This window comes from Oncorhynchus tshawytscha, unplaced genomic scaffold (genome assembly GCF_018296145.1).
Source record: "Oncorhynchus tshawytscha isolate Ot180627B unplaced genomic scaffold, Otsh_v2.0 Un_contig_10255_pilon_pilon, whole genome shotgun sequence".
NCBI lineage: Eukaryota > Metazoa > Chordata > Actinopteri > Salmoniformes > Salmonidae > Oncorhynchus > Oncorhynchus tshawytscha.
The window spans coordinates 169115-196898 of record NW_024609557.1 but is presented as its reverse complement, the minus strand read 5'-3'; the positions used below and the strand labels follow the sequence as shown (position 1 = coordinate 196898).

The following is a 27784-nucleotide window of genomic DNA, read 5'->3' as shown; positions in this document are numbered from 1 at the left end:
CATCCACCCTTCGACTCGGAATAAAATTGTAGCTAAACGTGGTTTCCTCCATTTCTAAAGCGGTTGTGAAACCCAGGATATTGGGTGTTCATCGGCAATTTCAACTCTTGCTTACACGAGACGAAAACCTTGAATACCAGTCTTTATCAGCCTAAATTTATGTGATCGCCACCTGGTTTGTTTTGGACTGCGTGATTCAATTTAACCGGAAACCAGTTTGTTTTCATTGACGACTTCCGGCATGACGTAGTCTGCCATGACTTATTATACTTAAAAATGAGGACACAATAATGGATAATCATTTTTATTGACAACTATCCAACAAAACATACTGATGGAATATGGGATTACTGTAAAACATAAGTATAAAAAAGCGTTTCATTATTTTACATATTCACATATTCCCTTTAAACAATTAGAAATAAGACAATTCCTGTTTCCCTTGGCTCAGGACCATCATGTAATGTGCCCTACATTTTGGCCTCAGCCAATGTGATGGCAGCACCGCCGGCCATATCCTCCCTCTGATTGGTCAGTTTCCTGCAGTGGTAGAAGATGTTGATTGGATGGATGAACGCCAGTAGAGTGAGGAGAGTCAGAGCGATGTTCACCTGAGGAGGAAAGATGACAAAGACAGCCCTTTTGAGAGCGTAGCCTTAACCATACACGTGTACAAAGTAGGCCAACTGCAATTTACACGTTTTTTGTGTTATGATCTGTGAGGTTCAACAAAGACATTTCAATATTTATTTTTTGGCAAGTACAGCACAGTACATCTACTAATCTCATCCACCCTGCCGGCTCTCTCGCGATAGCAACTGAGCCTGGGGACGAGGTTAGTCATCTAGTGACCGTATGTTTGTATGACCCACTCACATAGAAGGGGTCTCCACCTAGGGCTCCTTTGACCAGGGCGAAACAGGGGTACTGCAGCAGTGACACCACGGCAGACAGAGACATCACCAAACCATACAGCTTCCCAAAGTGGACCCCAGGAAAACTGGTGAGAGAGGGCAGGAAGGAGAAAGACATCAACTGAGGGAAGTATGAATGAGGAGCACTCAGTCACCTTCCTTTATTGTAAACTTTAGTCTTTCAACTGTATTTTCACATTTTACAATGTCAAGTCTATTGTCTTTGTTTCTGAGTCCCTTCTTCTATAATCTTCCTTTTTATTTCCTGTCAGATCTCTCTATTAATCTGCCCCCACTATCTGTCTCTATCCCTCTTTCACTCACGCGATGCTGATGAAGGCTGCGTTGCCTCCGTAGAGGAAGGAGCGGTTGAGGACCTGCAGGATGAAGGTGAGGTACTGGAGAGGGAGGAGAGGAGAGGAGGCGCAGATGGAGAAGAGGAGGCACTGGAGGGAGGTGAGGAAGAGGGAGAGAGAGGAGGAGCGCAGGTCTGCCTCCTTATCTGTTTCTCCTATAGAGGGAGGAGGTGAGAGAAAGGTTGGGTGAGGATGATGATGGACACACACACACCAAAACCATGCTCATGAGGCATGAAATAGGATTAAAAAATATATATTCTAGACTGAAACAGAAGGTAGGCCTACTACCTGAACAAATAAGGATACCCATTTTTGTCTTTAATTGCTTAAAATTTAGCTACTTTGTGCACTATTGAACACCATCCTGTTGTTGCTAAGCTAGAGCCATGTGACCCACCTGGAGCCAGAGGCTAAGCTAGAGCCATGTGACCCACCTGGAGCCAGAGGCTAAGCTAGAGCCATGTGACCCACCTGGAGCCAGAGGCTAAGCTAGAGCCATGTCACCCACCTGGTGCCAGAGGCTAAGCTAGAGCCATGTCACCCACCTGGAGCCAGAGGCTAAGCTAGAGCCATGTGACCCACCTGGAGCCAGAGGCTAAGCTAGAGCCATGTGACCCACCTGGAGCCAGAGGCTAAGCTAGAGCCATGTGACCCACCTGGAGCCAGAGGCTAAGCTAGAGCCATGTCACCCACCTGGAGCCAGAGGCTAAGCTAGAGCCATGTGACCCACCTGGAGCAAGAGGCTAAGCTAGAGCCATGTCACCCACCTGGAGCCAGAGGCTAAGCTAGAGCCATGTCACCCACCTGGAGCCAGAGGCTAAGCTAGAGCCATGTCACCCACCTGGAGCCAGAGGCTAAGCTAGAGCCATGTCACCCACCTGGAGCCAGAGGCTAAGCTAGAGCCATGTGACCCACCTGGAGCAAGAGGCTAAGGTAGAGCCATGTCACCCACCTGGAGCCAGAGGCTAAGGTAGAGCCATGTCACCCACCTGGAGCCAGAGGCTAAGCTAGAGCCATGTCACCCACCTGGAGCCAGAGGCTAAGCTAGAGCCATGTGACCCACCTGGAGCAAGAGGCTAAGGTAGAGCCATGTCACCCACCTGGAGCCAGAGGCTAAGGTAGAGCCATGTCACCAACCTGGAGCAAGAGGCTAAGCTAGAGCCATGTCACCCACCTGGAGCCAGAGGCTAAGCTAGAGCCATGTGACCCACCTGGAGCCAGAGGCTTCCCCTTGTGTCTGTCCATGATGAGGCCGTTCCAGGGAGCACAGAGGACCCCACACAGCTGGGTGAAGGCAAAGGCATTGGTGTACTGACTCACTGAGAGAGAGGGGGGGGGAGGGGAGAGAGAGTATTTAGATTCATTCAGTGAACCTATGCTTTGGTGTGTGCATGCGTGTGTTCATGTGTGTGGTTTACCCAGGGCTGAGTCGTTGTCGGCCAGCCGGTTGAGCATGGGGTTCAGTGTTCCGATGAAGAGGTAGTGTCGCAGCTGCATGACAGACAGCCACACCAGATGCCACAGGAAGAACCACGACTGCACACAGCTCCTGAAACTGGCCACTGAGAGAGAGAGGAAAACATTTGAGTCCACAAAATGCACCTTCCATTCCCCAGCCAGATTAACGATTGTAGTTGGCCAAACGACACCTTTCCCAGAGTCTTCCGACTGCTGCCCATCATCAGGCTGTAGGGGCATGTCGTCGGTCTCAGCTGGCCCCTCCCCCTCCGATGTCATCGCCGTCTCTCGCGTCTTCTCAATCTCCTCTACGTTGTAGCTGTTGGACTTTCCAGGGCTTACGCTGTTGAAAAGGAAGCATCAGAGTATAATCAAATATGTTTTATCATCAGGGTCACCCATCTGATATGAATGGATGTCATTGAGACTAACCGAACAATTCAATACCATTTGTTAAATGCCAAACACTAATAATGATTTAATTTAGTTTTGCATTTATCTATGAACATGTACAGGACTTTTTCCTGCCCAAGTAATCTGACAAGGAAACACTCCATGGTCTGGAAACCCCCCAGGCCCTATGCAAGTCGTAGTTCTCTAGGTGACAACTACAACCCCCATACATACTATGGCATTATGTATCATAGGGCCTGGTCAGATGAATACTGTCGTATGTGTGGGAGTTGTAGTTCTGACCCATAGATGAAGCCCTCAGGGAGTGCGTAGGTGGTGTGGGTGGGAGTTGGATGTAGTTCTCACCCATAGGTGAAGCCCTCAGGGAGTGGGTAGGGAATGTGGGTGTTGGGCATGAGGAAGAACGTCCTGAGGAGGTGGATGACACTGCAGACAGAGAGAATGAGGAAGGAGGAGCGGAGGGAGACCCCTCCTTCATACATCACCTGAGACGGAGGGAGAGAGAGATGGATAAGCAGAGCCACCAATGGATAGCTATTAAACAACCATGACTACATATAATACAAATATTATCATTATATGGGATATATCTACAATATATACAAATGTAATCATTATATGGGATATATCTACAATATATACAAATGTAATCATTATATGGGATATATCTACAATATATACAAATGTAATCATTATATGGGATATATCTACAATATATACAAATGTAATCATTATATGGGATATATCTACAATATATACAAATGTAATCAATATATGGGATATATCTACAATATATACAAATGTAATCATTATATGGGATATATCTACAATATATACAAATGTAATCATTATATGGGATATATCTACAATATATACAAATGTAATCATTATATGGGATATATCTACAATATATACAAATGTAATCATTATATGGGATATATCTACAATATATACAAATGTAATCATTATATGGGATATATCTAAATATATACAAATGTAATCATTATATGGGATATATCTACAATATATACAAATGTAATCATTATATGGGATATATCTACAATATATACAAATGTAATCATTATATGGGATATATCTACAATATATACAAATGTAATCATTATATGGGATATATCTACAATATATACAAATGTAATCATTATATGGGATATATCTACAATATATACAAATGTAATCATTATATGGGATATATCTACAATATATACAAATGTAATCATTATATGTATATCATATATACAAATGGCATATATCTACAATATATACAAATATTATCATTATATGGGATATATCTACAATATATACAAATGTAATCATTATATGGGATATATCTACAATATATACAAATGTAATCATTATATGGGATATATCTACAATATATACAAATGTAATCATTATATGGGATATATCTACAATATATACAAATGTAATCATTATATGGGATATATCTACAATATATACAAATGTAATCATTATATGGGATATATCTACAATATATACAAATGTAATCATTATATGGGATATATCTACAATATATACAAATGTAATCAATATATGGGATATATCTACAATATATACAAATTCATCTGTTTTATACACTTGGCCTTTTTAAGGCAGTTATCTAGTAACCTGACGAGCAGAACATTTTTCTCTCAGAGGCCTCTGCCCTGTAGGCTACAGTATGTGTGAGTTCTGTGATACCTTGATGATGAGGAAGACAGCCGAGGAAGAGTCAAAGGCTCCATTATAGAGGGTGATGATGGTGGAACGATGGGAGCCAAATAGGTTCCCAACCTATGGTAGCGAACAACAGTTCAACAATTGTGGACATTCATCCAAGAAGAATACATCCACCCATATAGTACACAGTATAAATACAGTGTCCATATAGTACACAGAATAAATACAGTGTCCATATAGTACACAGTATAAATACAGTGTCCATATAGTACACAGTATAAATACAGTGTCCATATAGTACACAGTATAAATACAGTGTCCATATAGTACACAGTATAAATACAGTGTCCATATAGTACACAGTATAAATACAGTGTCCATATAGTACACAGTATAAATACAGTGTCCATTTAGTATACAGAGAAATACAGTATCAATTTAGTATACAGAGAAATACAGTATCCATAGTATACAGTATCCATATAGTACACAGTATAAACACAGTATCCATATAGTATACAGTATAAATACAGTATCCATTTAGTATACAGAGAAATACAGTATCCATTTAATATACAGAGAAATACAGTATCAATTTAGTATACAGAGAAATACAGTATCCATAGTATACAGTATCCATATAGTATACAGTATAAACACAGTATTTACTGAATAAATATCAGTTTTATGTGTCAGACAAAATAGTGTATGACATACACCTGTTACACAGACAAAATAGTGTATGACATACACCTGTTACACAGACAAAATAGTGTATGACATACACCTGTTACACAGACAAAATAGTGTATGACATACACCTGTTACACAGACAAAATAGTGTGTGACATACACCTGTTACACAGACAAAATAGTGTGTGACATACACCTGTTACACAGACAAAATATTGTGACATACACCTGTTACACAGACAAAATAGTGTGTGACATACACCTGTTACACAGACAAAATATTGTGACATACACCTGTTACACAGATGTAATGAATACTGTTTGTCCTGTCTGGAACTGTGTTGAAACTGAGGAGTCGTGGCATGCTGCTGTACCTGTATGTTTGTGATGAGGAACAATATACCCCCCACTGCGATGAAAGACAGGGCTGGGAACAGCAGCATGGACAGAGCTATTAGACAGAGAGAGACACACAGACAGCATAGGCCAAGTTCAGCCTGGATCAATATTTACTCATCCAACATCCAACACTAGGAATGTGCTCTTCCTAATGCTTTTGCAGGTCCCCGTCCCCAGTCCACCTGGTCGTACTGCTGCTCCAGTTTCTGCTGGTCTGCCTGACGTGCTACCTTATCCAGGACCTGCTGTTTCAACCCTCTCTCTCCTTCTCCCGGTGTCTCTCTCTCTCGACCTCTGAATGCTCGGCTATGAAAAGCCAACTGACACTTACTCCTGAGGTGCTGACCTGTTGCACCCTCTACAACCACTGTGATTATTATTTGACCCTGCTGGTCATCTATGAACGTTTGAACATCTTGAAGAACGTTCTGGCCTTAATGGCCATGTACTCTTATAATTTCCACCGGGAACCTGGTTCAGAGCCAGGGAGTTTTTCCTAGCCAATGTGCTTCTACATCTGCATTGCTTGCTGTTTAGGGTTTTAGGCTGGGTTTCCTTACAAGCCCTTTGTGTCATCTGCTGATGTAAATAGAGCTTTAGAAATACATTTGATTGATTGTCTTTGTTCATTTATCAAATACATGAACACCAAGAGCTGTTCTGATTGAATAACAACCGTTCTACTGTACAGTCTATGTTCACCTGAACTGGAGAAGGCAACCATCAGTGTACCAGTGGTGTAGAGACATCTGAGGGGAATACAGAGCAGAGGTAGATAAAGAGGTGTCACACAGTGGGTTATGGTCTGTTAAACTTTAGTGGTGACACATTTCTCAGTGGGTCAGAAGACAACCTCAATAAACCTGTAGAACTAAGCTTAAAATATGCTTACACATTCTACAAAAACAATGGCTGAGTAAACCAGGAATGGACCCTCACCTTCCCACCCGCTTTAGACTCAGTGACTCACTCACTCTCTCTCTCTCTGGTCTAGGCGACGGTATAAACTTACTGAAGAATTGTAATTAATTGACTATGTGTAAATAAAACTCTGTGGATGTCCAGGAAATACTGGTCAGAGGTCAGAACCTAGTTATATTCTTTAAATGTTGACATTGTAAGAATCATTTGCAATGGGTTTGTCATGTATCACATTGTATATGGGTATATTGCCATCCTTACCTGACCAGGGCAGGAACAACTCTGGGCCCTAGCAATGAAGCCTGGATTTCTGGAGTTGAAAAAAAGACTCACATTCCCAGAAGCCTCGTTGCCATGGTGCCGAAGCGGTCGAAGATGAATCCGTTGGGAAGCGTGAGGAAGTTGTTCATAAAGGAGGTGACAGTGAAGACGAGAGAGAACTGTTCATCCTGTCCACTACAGTCTGAGAGAGAGATGGAGGGATGGGGAGAGAGATTAGGGATGATGAAGACCAGGGAGAACTGTTCATCCTGTCCACTACAGTCAGAGAGAGAGAGAGATATGGATGGATGAGGAGAGAGAGCGTGGGGGAGGGGGGATGGGGCAGAGAGAGATGAATACAGAGAGAGATAGAAGTAGAGATCCAGGTCCTTCAGTTTTCTAGTATGAACTCCTCAGCTGTGCCTCGTATTCTATTATATTCCAATCTATACTATTGTATTCTATGTCATATTGAACTGAATAGCATTGAACTACTCACCTGTTTCCACTGTACTGTTGGGTCCAGTAGTCAGACTGACACACAGGTCAGTGAAGTATCCGTCTGTCTTCAGGACGAAGACCAGCGATGCCCAGCCGAAGACCACGCCGGCAAAACACAGACACTCCACCAGCCCTGTGGCCAGGGTCAGCCTGTACCGCAACCCCACTCCACCCCCACCGCATCCCAGCATCCTCCCTGATTAACAGGCTGGCTGACTGGCTGGCTAGCTACCTGCCTGGCTGACTGAGTCCTTGCTCTGACTGGCTGTCTGGCTGACCGACTGATAGCTACCTGCCTGGCTGACTCCCTGCTCTGACTGGCTGGCTGACCAACTGATAGCTACCTGCCTGGCTGACTCACTGCTCTGACTGGCTGGCTGACCGACTGATAGCTACCTGCCTGGCTGACTCCCTGCTCTGACTGACTGACTGGCTGCCTGTTTAACTGTCACTCAAAGGACTGTTCTTGTTGTCTTATTAATGTGGGGTTAGTGGGTGACTGTATTCAAAGAGACCCTTTTTCTATCCTCTGACTCGTCTTACTTTTCTATACGCCCTCCCTCGCTCTCTCTCCCTTGCTCCCTCCCTCCCTCTCTCTCCCTCCCTCGCTCTCTATCCCTCTTGATAGTTGTTTTGAGTATTTGAGAGTGTCTGGCTGAAAAGTAGCTGTATCACTAGAAAGAAGTGCTGGGTGGGAGAGATAAGGCGTGGCATTCCAATTCAAACTGCACTTATCAGAAAATATACGGGTTAACTCCCCTTCTCAACGCGTTTTTGAAATGTATTTTTTAGGATGGAAGACTTGTGTTACTCTGGATAAGAGCCTCTGTTAAATGACCTAAATGTGAATGTGAATGCAGAAGAACACTAGACTGTCTATAGAATGACAGTATCAGAAGACGTTACAGATGACACGTTTTATGACACGTTTCAAACAACTCATTCTTGAAGTGGTAGTGGTGGCCGCAGTAGAATTTGAGTTCATAGCACACTAACACGAGTTGTCATAATAGTAGGCCTAGTGGTTAAACCCACGAGGAGTGTGACGTTTCTCAACCTGCAGTGTAAACTGATGAAAGGTTGCTCTAATAGCCCCTCTGTCTGTAGATGTGTTTCTCTTCCTGTTTCTTTCTCACTTCCTCTCCTTTCGGCCCACTTTGTTCCACTTTGTGTTTATTTCCCTCTCTTTTCTTCAGTGTGTAACTCATGACTTGTGTTCATTCCTTTGTTGCCATTTCATAAATGATCCTGTCATTTGCTTTGAGAGAGGCGATTGTTCATCTTCCCCCTAAAATATACAAGTAAAGAGGCATCACAACACGTGGCAAGTGTAATAATGCAATAACAATTCATAATAATAATGCATAGTGCACATCAAACACTTTAAGGATAAATAATTATAATACAAGGTCGGAAATCGGAATAATACAGTCTAGGGACTATCGACTACGGTCTAATGCGTAATAACTCCGCTAATGGTATGAGAATGTGCACTGAGCTAGAGCCTACATTACAGTACGGGAAGACTACAACAGACACAGTACACTCGCCCTATAACGGTAAACCACATCAGATTAGCTACAGACTAATCCACCATGCGGTCATTGCATTACTGTGTTTTCTTTGCGCGCAATCTGTAGTATGGTGCCAAAACGCCTAACAATAGACAGTAAAATAGTTCGGTTATAGCGGGACGTTGGCCAGTATACGACACGGTGCTGTCATAAAACAATAAAAACGTGTATGGCTATGGTAGAGCAACTTTTATGACAATTATTACACTGGCCACAGTTCAACCATGCAGCATTGATCATAAATCGTAGGCTATAAAAACGATGCCATACATAGGCTGTAGCCTATACATTCAGATATTAGCCTATATACCAGCCACTCACCTTGTTTAATGATCCCACTTAGTTTAATGTCGATCCTCTTGTTGATTTGTGGTAGAACTCTAAACAGAATATCGTCATTACGCGCAGGCGCCGCGACGTGCCTGTCCATTCGCTGTCTGTCTTTCCACCTGCGCTTCATGGTGCACGCGACGCAAGCGTTGGCCAGGCATTGGGGACTTGGCTAAATGGCCATGTTGGAACCATGTCCATGGACCAAAATATGGTGGTGAATTGTCTCCAGTTGCTTATATCTAATTATCAACTGGGTGGTAGAGCCCTGAGTGCTAATTGGCTGAAAATATTAGACATATACCAGGGGTATGACAAAACATGCATTTTTCCAGTTCTAATTACACTTGTAACCAGTTTATAATAGCAATAAGGCACCTCGGGGGTTTGTGGTATATGGCTAATATACCACGGCTAGGGGCTGTGTCCAGACACTCCGTGTTGTGCCTAAGAACAGCCCTTAGCCTTGGCCATATACCACACCCCCTCGGCCCTTATTGTTTAAATATATACTCTAAAAGTAGGCCTAGCTACTCACAGCTGTGTGGGATTTCTGATGATAATGTCATTAATTGTAAAATGGAAATACAAACTTGGAATATGATTTGACAGCAATAATAAAATACATCTTCTGGAATTAAAAAGTAACTTGACCAATGAAAGCAGCTATCTCAACCATCAGCATTTTACTCAGAAACTGCCTAGCAACACAGCAGGCTACAATAAAGGCCAATCCACAGAACAGATGTCTACTGTATGTATTGAACTCTTGAATTGACGTGGAATCGCCTTTTTAAAACTGGTTCAAGTCTTTCCACATAAAACTTTACATCATATGTAAAACAAGTCAATTACATCACACACACACACACACACACACACAGGGCACTTCCATCACGTGTGAGTCTTCATGTGAGCTCGGAGGTGTGCGCCATGCGAGAAGTGGCGTCCACATAGTGCGCAGGCGAAGGGTCGGACCCCCGTGTGCAGCAGTTCATGCCTCCTCAGGTGACTGGGTCTGATGAAGCTCCGCCCACACATGGAACAGTGATGCGTCCTCTCTCTCGTGTGGTTGAGGGCGTGCCGCTTAAGGCAGCTGATGTAGGGGAAACCTTTCCCACAATGTTTGCATACGAACCTCCCCTCCTTCTCTTTACTGAGGGGAGCTCGAATTCTGACAGTCCCACCATTTCCTCTTTGGTCTCCATGGTGACCAGGCATGAAGGTGACAGAGTTTTTCCCTGGGAACGATGCGTAATCGTCTGTGGTCGTTGTCAAGGAGGAAGTGTGTTGTTGTAGTTGGTTTTCTGACGAGTAGGTGAAAAATAGACCAGAGGTGTCTGTGTAGCCACCGTACCCCAGATTCAGTGCTGCATACTCGGGGTACGTTTGTCCCAGATCCCCCTGGTCGACCTCCAGGCCTGGTTCTCCTCCCGGTAGTGGGTTGAGGTCTGGACATGGGCTCTCTGGCTCCCTCTTGAGGCAGATCTCAACTACTACAGGCTGTTCCTGGTCAAGGCAGTGAGAGCTGCTACTGAGGTCATGGTCCAGAGTTCTATGTTCCAGTTCTATGTGGTGTCCCATAGTTCTATGTTCCTGTTCTATGTGGTGTCCCATAGTTCTATGTTCCACTTCTATGTTGTGTTCCATAGAGTCAGTGAGCTCATCTCTACCCCCTGGTGGTGTACTCTGGAACCCCCAGTCCTCCTCAAAACTGCTCTGATCAGTGGGATGCGGTTGCCGGGCGACCAGTGAAGTGGTGGAACGCTCAGGAGCTTACATGCAGGAGAGGGGACAACACGGGATAGAGAACAGAAGGCAATGTCATCATCATCATCCTCACCACCACCACCATCATCATCACTATCACCACCACCACCATGCAATATTGCATTTTCCTTCTCTCTCAGTAGCTAGGTTTCCATCCAATTTAATGTGAATATTCTCAAATCTGCATAAGAAAATATGTACATTTTCCCACCAGTGGTGTGTTTCCACCAAACGGACTTGTTGCAGATAAAAAACAGGAACTCAGTCTGGCTTTCAACTTAAAACAGTAGAATGCACAAGGTGCAACTTCTAAATTGGGTAGTACATTATCAGTTCCTCTTGTCATGTCAGTCATTGTGTAGCAGTATAACTTTAGACCGTCCCTCGCCCATACCCGGGCGCGAACCAGGGACCCTCTGCACACATCAACAACAGTCACCCACGAAGCATCGTTACCCATCGCTCCACAAAAGCCGCGGCCCTTGCAGAGCAGGGGAACCACTACTTCAAGGTCTCAGAGCGAGTGACGTCACCGATTGAAACGCTAACTAGCCCTTTCACATCCGTTACACTTGTATACCTTAGAGAGCTATTTATAACTTGTCAGAAACGTCCAGATCAACTAAACATTTTTTTGCTCCGTTTTTTAGCCCATAGATTTTGTTGAGTCACTCAAATATCACATGAATACACATTAGACATGGCAAAATGTAAAGAATTGCAAGAAAATTACCTTTAAAAACGGCAAAATATTCTCTGCACCCCATTACAAAATGTGTAGAATTGCTGGAAATAAACTTTAAACGTAAATTGTTACGGAGCTAGAATATTTGTCAAACGGCAGTCAAGCATCCCCAGAGTCAGACCAATGATATTAAATCGGAAAGGAGCAGCACCACCCTGAAGTTCATCATGTTATTTCATCTGTAGCCTAATAAACTGCATGATTTCCCGAGACGTAGTGGGAGGACCACACAACATATCATCACGTGACTCCAAGTTCACCTCGATATGACGGTTATAATTTCAATATTGGCGCAGAGGCGTTTCAATCCCCATTTCTCGCATAATTCATTTTACAGACAAAAAGGTCCCACCATGTCGAATGAACAAATGATCTGTTGGCATTTAGAAGATTGTACCGAAACTTCCTGTTTCCATCCATCGTGATAAAAAAAAAAGTTCGGTATGACTTTCCTTGTATAAAAACTGTTGATGGAAACGTGGTTTGTCTCTCTCACCATTCATCCTCAGTTCATTTGGAGCACCACATTCCCCTGGGCCATCCTCCTGCAGTCTCTCTTGTTTGATGGTAACTGGTTCAGCCGTCTGGTCTGTTACAGTGGTCTGTTAACGGACAGACGGTGATAGTGTGATCAATGCATTGTTAATGGGAGGCGAATTACAGAAACACGTACTTGCATGTATGCCTGTGTAATGCATTAATACCTTTATCCTATACTAGCCTATTAGCCTGTTTTTGACAATGTTTTATCAATCCTTATGTAAATTATTATACCTTATAATTCAGCTGTAAATAATATCAATGCCATGCCCACGATTAACTATTTTACTGCTGATAAAACAAAAAAGTGTAATGTGCGGCTACACTACCTCGTCCGTCCTTAGTCCCTCCCGCGCCGCGGGTCCATTACTCCACTCGCTGCTGCAACCCTGCTGCGTAAAGACTGGGTCGGGCTTGTGTTCTCTGTTGGTTTCTGCATGGAAAGAGAAGGGACCACATTACTTAAATTTTCGACTGTCGATTTTAAATCACCAAGCATTTCAAATGAAATACATAAACACGTACGGGGCGTGTGGTGCGGTAGGGAACCCCCGTTCCAAAGTCTCTCGCGCAGCACAGTGCCAACTCCGTCCCCGCCGTGTTCAATCGTAGATGTCCTTTTCCGGTGTCGGTTTTCAACTACTTTCAGCTTTTTCATCAGGATTTCGTTATCGTGTTTTTTCCGTGACAGTTCCCCACGTAAAAACGCGGAGTACTCGTCCACCAGTTTGGTTATCTCCGCCATGGCGGCGGTGGATAGAGCTTCCATGATGGACGACAACTGCGTCTGAAACATTACGGTCTCCGACATTCTAGCTAGAATAGCCTAGCTAGCTAGATATTGATAATGGCAATTTTTAAAGGGAAAAATAGCGATATTGAATTGTAATATGTTTAAACACTGTGGACTGTAAGTGGACACCTGGTTGGGTAGTTTAAACCCCAGATCATATCGGTTAACAAATCCCTGTTCCTGTGTCTACAATAATAATGCAACATGACGTGATGACGTCTCATTCAATTTACCGTAAGTACATGAGAGAATTGCATGAGAATCTGAGAACTGCTCTACAGGCTCGCCTAATATATATATATATATATATATATATATATATATTATACATTTGATTTATTTAACCTTTATTTAACTAGGCAAGTCAGTTAAGAACAAATTCTTATTTACAATGACGGCCTACCCCGGGCAAACCCTCCCCTAACCCAGAGGACGCTGGGCTAACTGTGCATCGCCCTATGGGACTCCCGATCACGGCCGGTTGTGATACATCCCGGGATCAAACCAGGGTCTGTAGTGATGCCTCTAACACTGAGATGCAGTGCCCTAGACCGCTGCGTCACTTGGGAGCCACATATTTAACTCATTGTGATTGATATTTTGACCATTCAAACTTATCAATTAAACTATACTTTGGACTTTGTTGTTTCACAGTTTAGTTGTATTCTTTATTACAATCAGACAGGTTAACACACACATTACAGTAGGTCTTCACTTTGGTCACTGTCCTCCTTTGCCCTGCCTTGTACAGTCAGTGGCATTGTCCATGATGTAGTGTCAATTGTTCTGGATGCATCCCAACAGTCTAAAGATGCTTTCTCTCCTCGTCTTCTCTCCTTCACCTACATCGGACAAGTGAAAGCAAGATGGCGAAGGGAAGGCATCCTACAGAGGCACCTGTCTGTGCCCCAATGCACCCTATTCCCTAATATAGTGCACTACTTTTAACCAGGTCCCATCAAAAGTAAATCAAATCAAATCAAATCAAGGGGATATCAAGGATATCTAGGGGATAGGGCACTATTTGGGACACAGACCATGTTTTCCACTAATTTTATCAGATCAATGTTATCAAAGGAAAGGAGACAAGGAGAGGAAGCGACTTTAGACTATTGAGACGCACCACTACTGTTGTTGGTTGTCGTCACATCTCCACCAGCCTGTTGCACGTGACCTTTGACCCTGAGTTTGTCACTTCCTCTTCGGCGGTAGCCCTCCTCTGACTGGCTAGAGAGCGGCAGTGGAGGTGGACGTGGAGGGGGTGGATGAAGGTGAGGAGGGTGAGGAGGGTCAGACCCACGTTCACCTGGAGGAGAGGAGAGGTGGGAAGAAGAACACAAAGATTGAGCCCCCCTTGTGCAGAGCCTGTGGTCCCAAAACATCCTCTCCAGTACTCCAGCCATTCTACTTACTTAATGTATTACAGTTCTAGCACATCTGATTCCATCAATCTAGTCATCACCAAGCCCCTCACTAGTTGAAACAGTTAGTTCTGGAATACACCAAATACATAGAACAACAGCGGGTACTCGAGAGGCTTGGTAAACACTCAAAGGTATATAACCCTAGTTTATTACACAGGTATGAGGCCCCTACTGTTTTCTGTAGGATAAATAAGTTGACTGACTGACTCACATAGATAGGGTCTCCATGCAGGAACTCTCTGATGAGGTGTAGAACAGGGAACTGGAGAAGCAGAACCACAGCTGACAGAGATGTTATCAGACCAGACAACTTACCAAAATGGCAGCCGGGAAACCTGGTGGGGAGACGAGAGGAAAAGAAGAAGACAGACGGATTAAACAAATGGATGACTAGTGGAGTTTTCTTTTGTTGAATTGAATTTATTTTGGGTAACAGACATATACAACAAACTGTACAATGTGGACCCAGAGGATATCACTTGAAAGTATTCATTAAAATGATTATTTCCAAAGTGGTCCTCGATGATAAAAGCAGTAGTAGTAATGGTGGTCGAGGTAGGGTTAAATGGTGATGGTGGGGCTGGGGGTGCTGTAGGATAGGAGACATAACACACATACACACAGTGTTAACGTACGCGATGGTGAGGAAGGCTTGGTGTCCACCATAGATGAAGGCACTGTTGAGGACTTGCAGGATGAAGGTGAGGTACTGGAGAGGAAGGAGAGGAGAGGAGACGCAGACGTAGAAGAGGAGGCACTGGAGGGAGGTGAGGAAGAGGGAGAGAGAAGAGGAGCGCAGGTCGGCTTCTTGCTTCGTCTCTCCTTTCGGGAGAGAGAGGGGGAGAGAGAGTGTCAGAGAGAGTGAGAAAGAATGAAGGAGGTGAGGTAGGGAGGGAGGTGAGAGGGAGAGAGAGGGGGAGAGTGTGTCAGAGAGAGGTGGAAGAGAGACTGAGAAAGAATGAAGGAGGTGAGGTAGGGAGGGAGGTGAGAGGGAGAGAGAGGAGGGCAGGTCGGCTTCTTGCTTCGTCTCCTTTGGGGAGAGAAAGAAGGTGAGAGAGAAGGGAGAGTGTGCCCGAGGGAGGGGGGTGGGAGAGAGGTGAGGGAGGGAGGGGAAAGACATAGAAAGAGGTAGGTGAGTATGAAATGTTGATTGAGATACTTATGACTTTCATTTTAACTGCTTGTTGCTTGGGTCTACTGTGTTGAAATAAATGGAGTCCATCTTTAACTACAGCTGTAAGCTTTTCCAGGACTTATTCACCCTATTCACCCTATACCTTATTCACCCTATTCACCCTAAGACTATGTGTTGTCTATCAATAGCAGCACCATATCACCAAATAACATTGTGACTATGTGTTGTCTATCACTAGCAGCACCATATCACCAGATAACATTGTGACTATGTGTTGTCTATCACTAGCAGCACCATATCACCAGATAACATTGTGACTATGTGTTGTCTATCAATAGCAGCACCATATCACCAGATAACATTGTGACTATGTGTTGTCTATCACTAGCAGCACCATATCACCAGATAACATTGTGACTATGTGTTGTCTATCACTAGCAGCACCATATCACCAGATAACATTGTGACTATGTGTTGTCTATCACTAGCAGCACCATATCACCAGATAACATTGTGACTATGTGTTGTCTATCACTAGCAGCACCATATCACCAGGTAACATTGTGACTATGTGTTGTCTATCACTAGCAGCACCATATCACCAGATAACATTGTGACTATGTGTTGTCTATCAATAGCAGCACCATATCACCAGATAACATTGTGACTATGTGTTGTCTATCAATAGCAGCACCATATCACCAGATAACATTGTGACTATGTGTTGTCTATCAATAGCAGCACCATATCACCAGATAACATTGTGACTATGTGTTGTCTATCAATAGCAGCACCATATCACCAGATAACATTGTGACTATGTGTTGTCGATCACTAGCAGCACCATATCACCAGGTAACATTGTGACTGTGTGTAAATGTTGTCTATCAATAGCAGCACCATCTTATTCTAATGCCCACACCGTCACCTGCCCTTAATGTCTATGATGTCACCCACCTGGAGCCAGTGGCTTCCCCTTGTGTCTGTCCATGATGAGGCCATTCCAGGGACCACAGAGGACCCCACAGAGCTGGGTGAAGGCAAAGGCATTGGTGTACTGACTCACTGAAAGAAAGAGACAGAGAGAGAGAGAGAGAGAGAGAGAGAGAGAGAGAGAGAGAAAGTGGGGGATAGAGATAGAGACAGACAGAGACAGAGAGAGAGAGAGAGAGAGAAGGTGGGGGAGATAGAGATAGAGACAGAGAGAGACAGAGACAGAGAGAGGTGGGGGTAGAGATAGAGACAGAGAGAGACAGAGAGAGAAGGTGGGGGTAGAGATAGAGAGAGAGAGAGAGACAGAGAAGGTGGGGGTAGAGATAGAGACAGAGAGAGACAGAGAGAGGTGGGGGAGACAGAGATAGAGACAGAGAGAGACAGAGAGAGAGACAGAGAGAGAAGGGGGGGTAGAGATAGAGACAGAGAGAGAGACAGAGAGACAGAGGTGGGGGGGGTAGAGATAGAGACAGAGAGAGACAGAGAGAAGGTGGGGGTAGAGACAGAGACAGAGAGAGAGAGAGAAGGTGGGGTAGAGATAGAGACAGAGAGAGACAGGGATAGAGAGAGAGAGAGAGAAGGTGGGGTAGAGATAGAGACAGAGAGAGACGGAGGAAGAGAGAAAAGAACAGCATTGATAACCATTAAATTAGAGAAGTAGTCTACTCAGAGGCAGAAAAATAGTTGTATTTGTGTTTTTCTGTTAGTTTTTACCCAGGGTCTGGTCTCTGTTGGCCAGCCGGTTGAGCATGGGGTTCACCGTGGCGATGAACAGGAAGTGACAGAACTGCATGACAGCCACCCAGACCAGGTGCCACAGGAAGAACCAGGACAGGACACAACTCCTAAAACTGGTAACTGAGAGAGAGAGAGAAGGAGGGGTGAAGGACAGAGAGAGAGAGAGAGAGAGAAGGAGGGGGGGTGAAGGACAGAGAGAGAGAGAGAGAGAGAGAGGAGGGGGTGAAGGACAGAGAGAAAAGGGAGGGGGTGAAGGACAGAGAGAGAGAGGAAGGGAGGAGGACAGAGAGAGAGAGACGGAGGAAGGGAGGAGGACAGAGAGAGAGGAGGGGGTGAAGGACAGAGAGAGAGAGGAAGGGAGGAGGACAGAGAGAGAGAGATGGAGGAAGGCAGGAGGACAGAGAGAGAGGGAGAAACGGAGGAAGGCAGGAGGACAGAGAGAGAGGGAGAGATGGAGGAAGGGAGGAGGACAGAGACTGGGTGTTGGTTGGGGCAATATTCTATGATGCTTGTGTGGCTGTATGAGGTGTCTGTGAGTGAATGACGTTGCTCACTTTCTCAGTGCTTTTTAGTAACTTTTACAACATGTAGGACTATTTCATGCCAATAAAGCCCTTTATATTTAATTGAATTGACTGGGATGACCAGGTTTCTTACCTCTCTCGGGCTGATCGGGTCTGGAAGGTCCTGCTTTGTCCTGCAACTGCAGCGGGGCACTCTCAGCCTTCTGTAACACAGCATTCTTCTGATATTTGGCATTCACATCTCCTTTTCTCTCTCCTCCTCCTCCGTCCTTTTCTCCCCTCTCTCCCCCTCTCTTCCAACGCCAGCCACCGCAGCTCACCCTGTCACAAAGAGCTGAGTCAGAGTCACCGCTTTAAAATCATGGCGGCGACAGTCCTGTTTGGCTTCCATAGTGGTCGGTCACCATGGTGACTGTTAGTCTGGTTGTGTGGTGTGGTGGTGCATCGTGGGAGTCATAGTTCTTCTGACCCGTAAGCATATCTGTCGGGGAGTGGGTAGGGGATGTGGGTCTTGGGCATGAGGAAGAACGTCCGGAAGACGTGGATGACGCTGCAGACGGAGAGAACGAGGAAGGAGGAGTGGAAAGAGACCCCTCTTTCATACAAAAACTTCAGAGATAGAGAGAGAGGAAGAGGGAGAGAGAGGAAGAGGAAGAGGGAGAGAGAGAAAGAGGGAGAGAGAGAAAGAAGAGGGAAGAGGGAGAGAGAGAAAGAGGGAGAGAGATGAAGAGGGAGAGAGATGAAGAGGGAGAGAGAGAAAGAGAGAGAGAAAGAGGGAGAGAGATGAAGAGGGAGAGAGAAAGAAGAGAGGAAGAGAGAGAGGAAGAGGGAGAGAGAGAAAGAGGGAGAGAAGAAGAGAGGAGAGGAAGAGAGAGAGAGGAAGGAAGAGAGAAAGAGAGAGAAAGAGGGAGAGAGAGGAAGAGGGAGAGAGAGGAAGAGGGAGAGAGAGAAAGAGGGAGAGAGAGAAAGAGGGAGAGAGAGGAAGAGGGAGAGAGAGGAAGAGGGAGAGAGAGGAAGAGGGAGAGGTTATATACAGCATGTATTAATACTTACTTCACCGCTTTTGATTATCAGTGATTACTTAAATCATTAATGTTTTTGCCTGAGCTAAATTTGCATCTGTCACAATGGAATAAAGCAGTCAGTCAAAGGTCAGATTAAGGAGAAGCAAATCATTAATGAGCGTTTGGATTCATGTTTCATCTAGAGATGCTACATTTGAGTTGTTGTAGTCCCTTCTGAAAACAGCAGGTGCTGACTGTGCAACAGTTCAAGCACCAGAAATCTGTCCCAAATTGAGGAATATTCAGGAAGTCAGAAGGTTTTCAACAGTATAAACCTTCATTAAACATGTCCCACATCAAGGAATATTCAGGAAGTCAGGAGGTTTCCAACAGTATAAACCTTCATTAAACATGTCCCACATCAAGGAATATTCAGGAAGTCAGGAGGTTTTCAACAGTATAAACCCTCATTAAACCTGTCCCACATTGAGGAATTTTCAGGAAGTCAGGAGGTTTTCAACACTATAAACCCTCAGTAAACCTGTCCCACATTGAGGAATAGTCATAAGGAAACCTGTCCCACATTGAGGAATAGTCATAAGGAAACCTGTCCCACATTGAGGAATAGTCATAAGGATAGTCATAAGGAAGATGCTGTGTTACCTTGATGATGAGGAAGACAGCGGCGGAGGAGTCGAAGGCCCCGGCGTAGACCGATATGACCGTGGAACGGTGGCTGTCGAACAGGTTCCCCACCTTAAGAAGACAGAGGTACAGAGATGACCACTAGTTTACCATCTGTTGACCAAATGCATGTCATGACATGGAGATGACAGACTGTAGCTTTGAAAGAGACCAACCTGAGCATTGGTGGTGTAGAACAACATTCCAGATGTGATCAGGCACGAGATGGCAGGAAACAGCAACGCTGACTGCTCTGTGTGTGTGAGAGAGAAGCGGGGGTGGGGTGGGGGGGGAACAAAGCAATAATTCCTCAATAAAAAAATAAAACGTCAATTAAAGACCGAAGGTCAAGACACGCTAACCGACATTTCAATATGTTATAAAAATACCTGGACTGGAGACAGTTATCAACAAGGTCCCCGTGGTGTACAGACATCTAGAAAAGAAGACGCAGGCAGGGAGGGAGGGTGGTAGGGGCAAGGGAGGGTATGAGCATAGGTAGTTTTGTGATGGTTTGGTGTCATGATAACATTGATTTAGAGACACAGTGCTTTCGGATAGTATTCAGACCCCTTGACTTTATCCACAAAGCCGTATTCTAAAAATATATTTAAAACAAATCCTCAGCAATCTACACACAATACCCCATAATGATGAAGTGAAAACAGTTTTTAGAAATAAAATAAATACCTTATTTGCATAAGTATTCAGACGCTTTGCTACGAGACTCGAAATTGAGCCCAGGTGCATCCTGTTTCCATTGATCATCCTTGAGATGTTTCTACAACTTGATTGGAGTCCACCTGTGGTAAATTCAATTGATTGGACATGATTTAGAAAGGCACACACCTGTCTATATAAGGCCCTCAGTTGACAGTGCATGTCAGAGCAAAAACCAAGCCATGACGCCAATGGAATTGTCTGTAGAGCTCTGAGACAGGATTATGTCAAGGCACAGATCTGTGGAAGGGTACAAAAAAATTCTGAAGCATTCAAGTCCCCAAGAACACATTGACCATCATTCTTAAATGGAAGAAGTTTGGAACCACCAAGATTCTTCCTAGAGTTGGCCGCCCGGCCAAACTGAGCAATCGGGGGAGAAGGGCCTTGGTCAGGGAGGTGACCAAGAACCCAATGGTCACTCTGACAGAGCTCTATAGGTTTTCTGTGGAGATGGGAGAACCTTCCAGAAGGACAACCATCTCTGCAGCACTCCACCAATTAGGCCTTTATGGTAGAGTGGCCAGACGGAAACCACTCCTCAGTAAAAGGCACATGGCAAACTCCAAGCGGGATGTCAAAAGGCACCTAAGACTCTCAGTTCATGAGAAACTAAATGTTGGCCTGAATGCCAAGCGTCATATTTGTACGAAACCTGGCACCATCCCTACAGTGAATTATGGTGGTGGCAGCATCATGCTGTGGGGATGTTTTTCAGCGGCAGGGACTGAGAGACAAGTCAGGATTGAGGGAAACATGAACGGAGCAAAGTACAGAGAGATCCTTGATGAAAACCTGCTCCAGAGTGCTCAGGACCTCAGACTGGGGTGAAGGTTCACCTTCCAACAGGACGATGACCCTAAGCACACAGCCAAGACAACGCAGGAGTGGCTTCGGGACAAGTCTCAATGTCATGAAGTGGCCCAGACATGAATCTGATCTAAAATGTCTGAAGAGACCTGAAAAAAGCTGTGCAGCAACGCTCCCCATCCAACCTGACAGAGCTTGAGAGGATCTGCAAAGAATGGGAGAAACTCCCCAAATACAGGTGTGCCAAGTTTGTAGCGACATACCAAAGAAGACTCAATGCTGTAATCGCTGTCAAAGGTGCTTCAACAAAGTACTGAGAAAAGGTCTGAATACTTATGTTAAATGTGATATCAGTTTTTTATTTTGAATAGATTAGCAAACATTTCCAAAAAACTGTTTTTGCTTTGTCATTATGGGGTATTGTGTGCAGATTGATGAGGGGGAAAAACAATGTAATCAATTTTTTTAGTAAGGCTGTAACGTAACAAAATGTGGAAAATACCATCACCATTGTCATCATGTAAACAGCCCATCTGTCTACCTCATCCCCATACAGTATTTATTTATTCATCTTGCTCCTTTGCACCCCAGTATCTCTACTTGCACATTCATCTTCTGCACATCTACCATTCCAGTGTTTAATTGCTATATTGTATTTACTTCGCCACCATGGCCTATTTATTGCCTTTACTCCCTTAACTTACAGTGCCTTGCGAAAGTATTCGGCCCCCTTGAACTTTGCGACCTTTTGCCATATTTTTTTGTGAAGAATCAACAACAAGTGGGACACAATCATGAAGTGGAACGACATTTATTGGATATTTCAAACTTTTTTAACAAATCAAAAACTGAAAAATTGGGCGTGCAAAATTATTCAGCCCCTTTACTTTCAGTGCAGCAAACTCTCTCCAGAAGTTCAGTGAGGATCTCTGAATGATCCAATGTTGACCTAAATGACTAATGATGATAAATACAATCCACCTGTGTGTAATCAAGTCTCCATATAAATGCACCTGCACTGTGATAGTCTCAGAGGTCCGTTAAAAGCGCAGAGAGCATCATGAAGAACAGGGAACACACCAGGCAGGTCCGAGATACTGTTGTGAAGAAGTTTAAAGCCGGATTTGGATACAAAAAGATTTCCCAAGCTTTAAACATCCCAAGGAGCACTGTGCAAGCAATAATATTGAAATGGAAGGAGTATCAGACCACTGCAAATCTACCAAGACCTGGCCGTCCCTCTAAACTTTCAGCTCATACAAGGAGAAGACTGATCAGAGATGCAGCCAAGAGGCCCATGATCACTCTGGATGAACTGCAGAGATCTACAGCTGAGGTGGGAGACTCTGTCCATAGGACAACAATCAGTCGTATATTGCACAAATCTGGCCTTTATGGAAGAGTGGCAAGAAGAAAGCCATTTCTTAAAGATATCCATAAAAAGTGTTGTTTAAAGTTTGCCACAAGCCACCTGGGAGACACACCAAACATGTGGAAGAAGGTGCTCTGGTCAGATGAAACCAAAATTGAACTTTTTGGCAACAATGCAAAACGTTATGTTTGGCGTAAAAGCAACACAGCTCATCACCCTGAACACACCATCCCCACTGTCAAACATGGTGGTGGCAGCATCATGGTTTGGGCCTGCTTTTCTTCAGCAGGGACAGGGAAGATGGTTCAAATTGATGGGAAGATGGATGGAGCCAAATACAAGACCATTCTGGAAGAAAACCTGATGGAGTCTGCAAAAGACCTGAGACTGGGACGGAGATTTGTCTTCCAACAAGACAATGATCCAAAACATAAAGCAAAATCTACAATGGAATGGTTCAAAAATAAACATATCCAGGTGTTAGAATGGCCAAGTCAAAGTCCAGACCTGAATCCAATCGAGAATCTGTGGAAAGAACTGAAAACTGCTGTTCACAAATGCTCTCCATCCAACCTCACTGAGCTCGAGCTGTTTTGCAAGGAGGAATGGGAAAAAATGTCAGTCTCTCGATGTGCAAAACTGATAGAGACATACCCCAAGCGACTTACAGCTGTAATCGCAGCAAAAGGTGGCGCTACAAAGTATTAACTTAAGGGGGCTGAATAATTTTGCACGCCCAATTTTTCAGTTTTTGATTTGTTAAAAAAGTTGAAATATCCAATAAATGTCGTTCCACTTCATGATTGTGTCCCACTTGTTGTTGATTCTTCACAAAAAAATACAGTTTTATATCTTTATGTTTGAAGCCTGAAATGTGGCAAAAGGTCGCAAAGTTCAAGGGGCCCGAATACTTTCGCAAGGCACTGTACCTCATTTGCACACAATGTATACAGACTTCTTGTTTTCTTTTTTCTACTGTATTATTGACTGTATATTTTGTTTATTCCATGTGTATCTGTGTTGTTGTATGTGTCGAATTGCTTTGCTTTATCTTGGCCAGGTCGCAGTTGCAAATGAGAACTTGTTCTCAACTAGCCTACCTGGTTAAATAAAGGTGAAATAAAAAATTAAACAATTAAATAAAATCATTATCAGCGGAAAAAATCTATAAACACACTGTCTGTATCTGAAATGACAGCCTGTAATGGGAAATTATTGGAGAAATGATTTTCTTGTATTTCATTTTCTGTTGATATGGATTGATATGTAATAAACATGATTGTATGTGTGGGGAGACGCAGACAGATGCTTTCCTTTGGGGAGGGAAACAGGTGTTAACCATGTTTAATTAACCCTGTTAGTTTATAATTATCGGTTGGAACTAAGTACTGACCCACTGGACAAAAAGTGGTTGAATCCATGTTGTTTCCACATCATTTCAAGCCAAAACATCGACGTAATTGACGTTGAATCAACGTGGAAAACGAATTGGATTTGACAGGTCTTCAACGTCAGATTATGTCATATATTGTCACCCCAAACGCTTTACTTAAATCAAACGACGTGGTGATTGTTTTGGTTTGTTATTGATTTAGCGTTGAATTCACGTCAGTTGACAACTCAACCAAATGTAAATGAAAACTAGACGTTGAACTGATGTCTGTGCCCAGTGGGGACGTCCCAACCTTTGACCTATTGAACTGACGTCTGTGCCCAGTGGGGACGTCCCAACCTTTGACCTGTTGAACTGACGTCTGTGCCCAGTGGGGACGTCCCAACCTTTGACCTGTTTAGCTGCCGGTATAAATGTCTACTGGTGTTGAATGTGGTTCAGGTTTGGAACCAGACACACTGTGTCTCTGTGACACTGTGATTCTGTAGCAGCTGATGAGAATTCCTACAAGTCTCTCAGGCTGGTGTTTCCAGAATCTTCTGTGACAATGTGATTAACATTAGAAATGTTCTCTGCTTCTGTTCTGGAGGTTCTCCCTGAACTCTTGGAATAAACCGGATAGATTTTTGATAGATTTTTATTATAACTGCTCTCCTTTTGGTTCACCTGGAAATTCATTTCACACCCTGTCCCAGTGCACTACTTTAGACCGGGGCTCATAGTGTAGGGCTCTGGTCAACAGTAGTACACTATAGGGAATAGGGTGCACTACTTTAGACCGGGGCTCATAGTGTAGGGCTCTGGTCAACAGTAGTACACTATAGGGAATAGGGTGCACTACTTTAGACCGGGGCTCATAGTGTAGGGCTCTGGTCAACAGTAGGACACTATAGGGAATAGGGTGCACTACTTTAGACCGGGGCTCATAGTGTAGGGCTCTGGTCAACAGTAGTACACTATAGGGAATAGGGTGCACTACTTTAGACCGGGGCTCATAGTGTAGGGCTCTGGTCAACAGTAGTACACTATAGGGAATAGGGTGCACTACTTTAGACCGGGGCTCATAGTGTAGGGCTCTGGTCAACAGTAGGACACTAATAGGGAATGGGGTGCACTACTTTAGACCGGGGCTCATAGTGTAGGGCTCTGGTCAACAGTAGTACACTATAGGGAATAGGGTGCACTACTTTAGACCGGGGCTCATAGTGTAGGTCTCTGGTCAACAGTAGTACACTATAGGGAATAGGGTGCACTACTTTAGACCGGGGCTCATAGTGTAGGGCTCTGGTCAACAGTAGGACACTAATAGGGAATAGGGTGCACTACTTTAGACCGGGGCTCATAGTGTAGGTCTCTGGTCAACAGTAGGACACTAATTGGGAATAGGGTGCACTACTTTAGACCGGGGCTCATAGTGTAGGTCTCTGGTCAACAGTAGGACACTAATACGGAATAGGGTGCACTACTTTAGACCGGGGCTCATAGTGTAGGTCTCTGGTCAACAGTAGGACACTAATAGGGAATGGGGTGCTATTTCAGACAAAGCCATTGTTGCAAAAACGACACTCACCAGTTAGTTGACCCCCAAAAATAAATGTTGGGCATCAATACATTTTTTTTACAATAATAAAACATTCTCACGTGGCCAGGAGCCTGGTCGCCATGGTGCCGAAGCAGTCGAACAGGAAGCCCAGAGGAAAACGCAGGAAGTTCGTGGAGAAGGAGGCGACGGTGAAGACCAGAGAGAACTGTTCATCCTGGACACTACAGTCTGAGAGAGAGAGAGAGAGAGAGAATGGCGGGATGTCGGAGAGAGAGGACTGTTCATCCCGTCTCCTGTCTACTACATTTTGAGACAGAGAGAGAGAAAGATGGAGGGCTGGGATTGGAGAGAGGGCGAGAAGGAAAGATGGATGGAGAGACCAGAGAGAACTGTTCATCCTGTCTACTGGTGTCTCAGAGAGAGAGCAGGGATGGGGGAGAGAGCTTTTGCGAGCTTCAGTCGCTTTTGTGTGTGTGAGAAAGAGGTTGTGTGTGTGAGAGAGAGAAAGTGTGTGTGTGTGCGAGCTCATGACTCACCTGACTGTATGATGTTATCACCGGGCCACTCCCCTGACAACGTGATAATGTCACCGGGGTCAGTGGCGTTGGCAGTGATGTCACAGAGGTCACTGAAGTAGCCGTCGTTCTTAAGGATGAACACCAGCGACGCCCAGCCGTACGCTATCCCCGAGAAACACAGGTTTTCAACGAATCCCGAGGCCACCGTCAAACTGTGGCGCAGCTTGGCCCCGCCCCCACATCCCAGCATGCTTTCTGCTACCACTGCCGCTTACTTCCTGCTTCACTTCTGGGTTCCTCCTATGGGACTTTGTGTTGCTGGTCAGAGGGGTGGTGGTGAAGCTCGGTAGTAGTGGTGGTGGGTCCCTCAATTTCTGACCACAGCATTGGTGCCCCCTTTCAGCCCCAGGGGTATTTTTGGAAAGTAAGAGGAGATGAGGCGGGACTAGCTCCAAAATATGAAGTACTAAAATAAATGAGGGCTGTGAACCCCCCTGCAGCTAGTTTACCTCACACTTCACCGTGTTGATCTGCATTGACTAGAATTAGTAGAACATGAACACAAACTAGTAGACCTTGAATAGAACTACTGACAGCCTGACTGCCTGTTAGAGAACACAGGTGAGTCCGTCATGTTTACTTCAACTATGTCCCAAACGGCATACTATTCCCTATATAGTGCACTACCTTTGACCAGCCCTGGCCCTGGTAGTGCACTTCAGTAAATAGGGAATAGGGTTCCATCAAGAACTCGGCAGGATTAAAAAGCCAGTATTAACCTTAACCTTTCTTTCACTACATCTGGCACTATAGCACTAGGTTCTCACACACAGTACACACAGTACACACACACACAGAGGGCACTGCTCCTGAAACTCTGTTGCATAGTATTGCTATCTAACAGCAAATACACCATTAACCCAGATACACTGGGCACAAAAGCAAACATACTCACAAGATGCATACTATGCACACACACACACTCTACCTGTAGAAGGGCCAACAGTGGAAGCCTCTGTCGTCTTCTCTCTCAGAACACAGTGTTCATCGTAGTTCTCTGGTCTCTATAGTACCACATAGTTCTCTCTGTCTGCTCACTGGTTCTAACTGGTTCACTGGTTCTAACTGTCTCACTGGTTCTAACTGGTTCACTGGTTCAAACTGGTTCACTGGTTCTAACGGTCTCACTGGTTCTAACTGTCTCACTGGTTCTAACTGGTTCACTGGTTCTAACTGGTTCACTGGTTCTAACTGGCTCACTGGTTCTAACTGGTTCACTGGTTCTAACTGGTTCACTGGTTCTAACTGGCTCACTGGTTCTAACTGGCTCACTGGTTCTAACTGGTTTAAATTGCTTGCCTCCCTAAAAGGCTGCCCCAACACCGATTGAAGCCAGGTTCCCAAAGTCCATGTTGTCGGCTGGAGAGAATGCCTCAGTGTGTTCCATGTTGGCTGGTGTCCCAGTTGGCAGTTTTATGCGGAGTCACTGACTGAGGTTGTGTCCTGGTTGCAGCTATGTGCAGGCTGACACAGGAAAGGCCTGACGCTTTATCAGA

General features: G+C 44.6%; 2 protein-coding genes across 6 annotated transcripts; both read right to left on the bottom strand.

Moving 5' to 3' along the window:
* Positions 1 to 288: 288 nt before the first annotated feature.
* On the bottom strand, positions 289 to 13595 carry LOC112262361 (solute carrier family 43 member 3). Of its 2 annotated transcripts, XM_042315898.1 has the most exons (13): positions 9514 to 9668; positions 7617 to 8906; positions 7190 to 7319; positions 6638 to 6684; positions 5911 to 5987; positions 4865 to 4957; positions 3491 to 3630; positions 2923 to 3074; positions 2692 to 2835; positions 2485 to 2592; positions 1239 to 1425; positions 877 to 1000; positions 289 to 611 (listed from the first exon to the last, which is right to left on the bottom strand). In XM_042315898.1, exons 2-13 carry the CDS (start codon positions 7807 to 7809, stop codon positions 471 to 473), a joined length of 1536 nt encoding a protein of 511 aa, XP_042171832.1. In that variant the 5' UTR covers positions 7810 to 8906; positions 9514 to 9668; the 3' UTR covers positions 289 to 470. The 2 variants fall into 2 exon arrangements, 1 of the variants encoding a protein (XP_042171832.1); XR_006082400.1 differs by lacking the exons at positions 289 to 611; positions 877 to 1000; positions 1239 to 1425; ... (6 more) ...; positions 6638 to 6684; positions 7190 to 7319 and adding exons at positions 12534 to 12639; positions 12907 to 13010; positions 13103 to 13595 and having other exon boundaries at positions 8784 to 8906; positions 9514 to 11297.
* Positions 13596 to 13997: 402 nt separating this feature from the next.
* LOC112242628 (solute carrier family 43 member 3) lies at positions 13998 to 27783 on the bottom strand. Of its 4 annotated transcripts, none has more exons than XM_042315895.1 (14): positions 27217 to 27783; positions 26247 to 26624; positions 25809 to 25938; positions 20262 to 20308; positions 20049 to 20125; positions 19852 to 19944; positions 18654 to 18793; positions 18318 to 18505; positions 17637 to 17780; positions 16887 to 16994; positions 15430 to 15616; positions 15006 to 15129; positions 14494 to 14676; positions 13998 to 14212 (listed from the first exon to the last, which is right to left on the bottom strand). In XM_042315895.1, exons 2-13 carry the CDS (start codon positions 26476 to 26478, stop codon positions 14515 to 14517), a joined length of 1632 nt encoding a protein of 543 aa, XP_042171829.1. In that variant the 5' UTR covers positions 26479 to 26624; positions 27217 to 27783; the 3' UTR covers positions 13998 to 14212; positions 14494 to 14514. The 4 variants fall into 4 exon arrangements, with proteins under 4 accessions (XP_042171829.1, XP_042171830.1, XP_042171828.1 ...); XM_042315896.1 differs by lacking the exon at positions 13998 to 14212 and having other exon boundaries at positions 14439 to 14676; positions 26247 to 26390; positions 26504 to 26624; positions 27217 to 27782; XM_042315894.1 differs by lacking the exon at positions 13998 to 14212 and having other exon boundaries at positions 14439 to 14676.
* Between the last annotated feature and the right edge of the window lies 1 nt (position 27784).

What these genes read in the sequence shown, in the direction of transcription:
- LOC112242628 (XM_042315895.1), bottom strand. Translation starts at nt 26,478, where the DNA reads ATGCTGGGATGTGGGGGCGGGGCCAAGCTGCGCCACAGTTTGACGGTG. An exon ending in GATAACTGTCTCCAGTCCAG is followed by an intron (nt 20,126 to 20,261) that starts GTATTTTTATAA and finishes TCACACACACAG; the next exon opens with AGCAGTCAGCGTTGCTGTTT. An exon ending in ACCCGATCAGCCCGAGAGAG is followed by an intron (nt 17,781 to 18,317) that starts GTAAGAAACCTG and finishes TCTCTCTCTCAG; the next exon opens with TTACCAGTTTTAGGAGTTGT.
- LOC112262361 (XM_042315898.1), bottom strand. Translation starts at nt 7,809, where the DNA reads ATGCTGGGATGCGGTGGGGGTGGAGTGGGGTTGCGGTACAGGCTGACC. An exon ending in GGTTGCCTTCTCCAGTTCAG is followed by an intron (nt 5,988 to 6,637) that starts GTGAACATAGAC and finishes TCTGTCTAATAG; the next exon opens with CTCTGTCCATGCTGCTGTTC. An exon ending in GCAGCCTTCATCAGCATCGC is followed by an intron (nt 1,001 to 1,238) that starts GTGAGTGAAAGA and finishes CTCTCTCACCAG; the next exon opens with TTTTCCTGGGGTCCACTTTG.